This window comes from Oncorhynchus masou, chromosome 22, assembly GCF_036934945.1.
Source record: "Oncorhynchus masou masou isolate Uvic2021 chromosome 22, UVic_Omas_1.1, whole genome shotgun sequence".
Taxonomy (NCBI): Eukaryota; Metazoa; Chordata; class Actinopteri; order Salmoniformes; family Salmonidae; genus Oncorhynchus; species Oncorhynchus masou.
Genome location: NC_088233.1, coordinates 6,481,970 through 6,487,556, shown reverse-complemented (window position 1 = coordinate 6,487,556; position 5,587 = coordinate 6,481,970). Strand labels below are relative to the sequence as shown.

Here is a 5,587-nt window from a genome sequence, read left to right as displayed (position 1 = left end):
GAGGACGTGGAAGGAGAGAGGAGGACGTGGAAGGAGAGAGGAAAGTGGAAGGCCGACATAGGAGGACGTGGAAGGAGAGAGGAGGATGTGGAAGGGAGAGGAGGAGGGACGTGGAAGGAGAGAGGAGGACGTGGAAGGCCGACAGAGGAGGACGTGGAAGAGAGGAGGACGTGGAAGGCAGACATAGGAGGACGTGGAAGGAGAGAGGAGGACGTGGAAGGTCCGACATAGGAGGACGTGGAAGGCCGACATAGGAGGACGTGGAAGGCAGACATAGGAGGACGTGGAAGGATTGAGACGCAGCCCAAAGATGATTTCTCTAGTTTAAACAGACAGATTTGGATGGGGATTTGTTTTATTTTTCGTGACTTAGATTGATGCACAGGTGCATCAATAGACTCTTAAGGAAACCCTAACCTACGATGTTAGTTTACTTCCTGAATTGACTGATTTGAACTATGACCCAACACACAGAGATAAGGTCTGGAGGTACAGTGGAAGGCCTTCACAGTGGACAAGAGGCAGGTGGTACTACTCACAGGCCACTCTTCTGGTAAGGGCAGTAGAGTCCAGTGTTGCCTCCTGGGTAGAAGAGCCAGTTGTAGTTTTGGGGTCCGCCCTCGAAGTTGTCTGAGACTACAGGAGGTTGTTGAGTGAGCTGCCATCGATGATCAGGTCATCAATCACCCACACCTCCTCTTTCTTACCTACAGGAGACATATATAACCAGTCAGACATACAGTATGTTCCCACCATATCCCACTGGGCAAAAAACACTGGTTGAATCAACGTTGTTTCCATGACATTTTCAACCAAGAAATTCAATGTGATGACGTTGAATCAACGTGAAAAACTGACTGGATTTGCAAAATCACAACTTTTAACCTAAATGACCAGTACTCCTTAATGTTTTCTGTTGTGTTGCTATTTTCTATTTACAAATGTTCTTACTTTTTAACTCTGCGTTGTTGGTTAAAGGCATGTAAAAGTAAACATTTCACGGTAACGTCTACACCTGTTGTATTCGGCAGCATGTGACAAATAAAATGGTATTTTATTTTATTTGACAGAGTGACAACTCAACCAAATAGTAAATCAAAACTAGACGTTTACGGTACCCCAGTGGGATGTGATGATTTTGAGAATGTGTTAAAGGGTCTACTGCACTACCAAGTATGTGTGTGTGTGTGTGTGTCTTTCTGTCTGTGTATGTGTCTCTCTGTGTGTGTCTCTGTGTGTGTGTGTCTCTTTGTGTGTGTGTGTGTCCCTGTATACTCTACTCACCACTGTTGTAGGGCTGCCAGAGCCTGAAGCGGGTAGCGTTGGTCTGGGCCCTGGCAGGCAGAGGGAGGTGTAGGAACAGTGTGTCGGTCGAGGTGGGGAAGTAGAACTCATCTAACAGCAACCAGCTGATTCCTCCGTTCACTGAGTACTGCAGCAGCACCGAGTGGGACCGTTCTGGGACGCCTGGGGAACAGAACACCCAGAGTCAACTGTACAACAAATCTATAAAAACACAAAACAAGAGACCTCCCGGGTGGTGCAGTGGTCTAAGGCACTAGCTGTGCCACCAGAGACCCTGGGTTCGAGCCCAGGCAGCCGGCCGCAGCCGGGAGGTCCATGGGGCAACGCATAATTGGCCTAGCATCGTCCGGGTTAGGGAGGGTTTGGCCGGCAGGGATGTCCTTGTCCCATCTTGCACCAGCGACTCCTGTGGCGGGCCGGGTGCAGTGCATGCTAACCAGGTCGCCAGGTGCACAGTGTTTCCTCCGACACATTGGTGCGGCTGGCTTCCGGGTTGGATGCGCGCTGTGTTAAGAAGCAGTGCGGCTGGTTGGGTTGTGTATCGGAGGACGCATGACTTTCAACCTTCGTCTCTCCTGAACCCGTACGGGAGTTGTAGCGATGAGACAAGATAGTAGCTACTAAACAATTGGATACCATGAAATTGGGGAGAAAAAGGGGTAAAAAAACCAAACACAAAACAACACTACTTCATACACGTGCTGTACAGCATGTATGATAACTGCAAGCGGATAGAGACAGAATGTGTGTGAAATTGAGTGACCTACCCTTAGTGATGAACTTGAAGGAGAACTGGATGTAAAGTGTGCTGGTACAGTCCAGGTCCCTAGACACCAACATACGTAGACCTTCCTACAAAATCCAGGAAAACAGAAAGAGAAATTAAGATTTTTTATAATCAATGAGAAAGTACACTTACTGAATCTTCTAGGGAAAATGCTGTGTATGTACTGTCAAAGCTCTACTCTGTTCCGACACCCCATTGGTGAAACCAGCTTCTCCCCCTGATGCTAGGACAGCAGAGTCCCTGTCCATCTTCCCCCTGATGCTAGGACAGCAGAGTCCCTGTCCATCTTCCCCCTGAAGGCAGGACAGCAGAGTCCCTGCCCGTCTTCCCCCTGAAGGCAGGACAGCAGAGTCCCTGTCCATCTTCCCCTGATGCTAGGACAGCAGAGTCCCTGTCCATCTTCCCCCTGAAGGCAGGACAGCAGAGTCCCTGCCCGTCTTCCCCCTGAAGGCAGGACAGCAGAGTCCCTGTCCATCTTCCCCCTGATGCTAGGACAGCAGAGTCCCTGTCCATCTTCGCCCTGAAGGCAGGACAGCAGAGTCCCTGCCCGTCTTCCCCCTGAAGGCAGGACAGCAGAGTCCCTGTCCATCTTCCCCTGATGCTAGGACAGCAGAGTCCCTGTCCATCTTCCCCCTGATGCTAGGACAGCAGAGTCCCCTGTCCATCTTCCCCCTGATGCTAGGACAGCAGAGTCCCCTGTCCATCTTCCCCCTGAAGGCAGGACAGCAGAGTCCCTGATCATCTTCCCCCTGAAGGCAGGACAGCAGAGTCCCTGATCATCTTCCCCCTGAAGGCAGGACAGCAGAGTCCCTGATCATCTTCCCCCTGAAGGCAGGACAGCAGAGTCCCTGTCCATCTTCCCCTGATGCTAGGACAGCAGAGTCCCTGTCCATCTTCCCCTGATGCTAGGACAGCAGAGTCCCTGTCCATCTTCCCCCTGAAGGCAGGACAGCAGAGTCCCTGCCCGTCTTCCCCCTGAAGGCAGGACAGCAGAGTCCCTGTCCATCTTCCCCTGATGCTAGGACAGCAGAGTCCCCTGCCCGTCTTCCCCTGATGCTAGGACAGCAGAGTCCCTGTCCATCTTCCCCCTGATGCTAGGACAGCAGAGTCCCTGTCCATCTTCCCCTGATGCTAGGACAGCAGAGTCCCTGTCCATCTTCCCCCTGAAGGCAGGACAGCAGAGTCCCTGTCCATCTTCCCCCTGAAGGCAGGACAGCAGAGTCCCTGTCCATCTTCCCCCTGAAGGCAGGACAGCAGAGTCCCTGATCATCTTCCCCCTGAAGGCAGGACAGCAGAGTCCCTGTCCATCTTCCCCTGATGCTAGGACAGCAGAGTCCCTGATCATCTTCCCCCTGAAGGCAGGACAGCAGAGTCCCTGTCCATCTTCCCCCTGATGCTAGGACAGCAGAGTCCCTGACCATCTTCCCCCTGATGCTAGAACAGCAGAGTCCCTGTCCATCTTCCCCCTGATGCTAGGACAGCAGAGTCCCTGACCATCTTCCCCCTGATGCTAGGACAGCAGAGTCCCTGTCCATCTTCCCCCTGAAGGCAGGACAGCACAGTCCCTGACCATCTTCCCCCTGAAGCTAGGACAGCAGAGTCCCTGCCCGTCTTCCCCCTGATGCTAGAACAGCAGAGTCCCTGTCCATCTTCCCCCTGATGCTAGAACAGCAGAGTCCCCTGCCCGTCTTCCCCCTGATGCTAGGACAGCAGAGTCCCTGTCCATCTTCCCCCTGATGCTAGAACAGCAGAGTCCCCTGCCCGTCTTCCCCCTGATGCTAGAACAGCAGAGTCCCTGTCCATCTTCCCCCTGATGCTAGAACAGCAGAGTCCCTGTCCATCTTCCCCCTGATGCTAGAACAGCAGAGTCCCTGTCCATCTTCCCCCTGATGATAGAACAGCAGAGTCCCTGTCCATCTTCCCCTGATGCTAGGACAGCAGAGTCCCTGTCCATCTTCCCCTGATGCTAGGACAGCAGAGTCCCTGATCATCTTCCCCCTGAAGGCAGGACAGCAGAGTCCCTGATCATCTTCCCCTGATGCTAGGACAGCAGAGTCCCTGTCCATCTTCCCCTGATGCTAGGACAGCAGAGTCCCTGTCCATCTTCCCCTGATGCTAGGACAGCAGAGTCCCTGTCCATCTTCCCCTGATGCTAGGACAGCAGAGTCCCTGTCCATCTTCCCCTGATGCTAGGACAGCAGAGTCCCTGTCCATCTTCCCCTGATGCTAGGACAGCAGAGTCCCTGATCATCTTCCCCTGATGCTAGGACAGCAGAGTCCCTGATCATCTTCCCCCTGAAGGCAGGACAGCAGAGTCCCTGTCCATCTTCCCCTGATGCTAGGACAGCAGAGTCCCTGATCATCTTCCCCTGATGCTAGGACAGCAGAGTCCCTGATCATCTTCCCCCTGATGCTAGGACAGCAGAGTCCCTGATCATCTTCCCCCTGAAGGCAGGACAGCAGAGTCCCTGTCCATCTTCCCCTGATGCTAGGACAGCAGAGTCCCTGATCATCTTCCCCCTGAAGGCAGGACAGCAGAGTCCCTGCCCGTCTTCCCCCTGATGCTAGAACAGCAGAGTCCCTGTCCATCTTCCCCCTGATGCTAGGACAGCAGAGTCCCTGACCATCTTCCCCCTGATGCTAGGACAGCAGAGTCCCTGTCCATCTTCCCCCTGAAGGCAGGACAGCACAGTCCCTGACCATCTTCCCCCTGAAGCTAGGACAGCAGAGTCCTGCCCGTCTTCCCCTGATGCTAGAACAGCAGAGTCCCTGTCCATCTTCCCCTGATGCTAGAACAGCAGAGTCCCCTGCCCGTCTTCCCCCTGATGCTAGGACAGCAGAGTCCCTGTCCATCTTCCCCCTGATGCTAGAACAGCAGAGTCCCCTGCCCGTCTTCCCCCTGATGCTAGAACAGCAGAGTCCCTGTCCATCTTCCCCTGATGCTAGAACAGCAGAGTCCCTGTCCATCTTCCCCTGATGCTAGAACAGCAGAGTCCCTGTCCATCTTCCCCCTGATGATAGAACAGCAGAGTCCCTGTCCATCTTCCCCTGATGCTAGAACAGCAGAGTCCCTGTCCATCTTCCCCTGATGCTAGAACAGCAGAGTCCCTGTCCATCTTCCCCTGATGCTAGAACAGCAGAGTCCCTGTCCATCTTCCCCCTGATGCTAGAACAGCAGAGTCCCTGTCCATCTTCCCCCTGATGCTAGAACAGCAGAGTCCCTGTCCATCTTCCCCTGATGCTAGAACAGCAGAGTCCCTGTCCATCTTCCCCCTGATGCTAGGACAGCAGAGTCCCCTGCCCATCTTCCCCCTGAAGGCAGGACAGCAGAGTCCCCTGTCCATCTTCCCCCTGGAGCTAGGACAGCAGAGTCCCTGTCCATCTTCCCCCTGATGCTAGGACAGCAGAGTCCCTGTCCATCTTCCCCCTGATGCTAGGACAGCAGAGTCCCTGCCCGTCTTCCCCCTGATGCTAGGACAGCAGAGTCCCTGACCA

The 5,587-nt window shown here is 54.0% G+C and overlaps 1 protein-coding gene across 1 annotated transcript in view; it reads right to left on the bottom strand.

Moving 5' to 3' along the window:
* Nucleotides 1-5,587, bottom strand: part of LOC135509781 (reelin) — a 73,319-nt gene that overhangs the window by 32,064 nt on the left and 35,668 nt on the right. Inside the window, 4 exon segments of the mRNA XM_064930680.1 lie at nucleotides 540-645; nucleotides 648-707; nucleotides 1,285-1,467; nucleotides 2,073-2,157. Of these exon segments, the coding sequence (XP_064786752.1) occupies nucleotides 540-645; nucleotides 648-707; nucleotides 1,285-1,467; nucleotides 2,073-2,157 (434 nt within the window).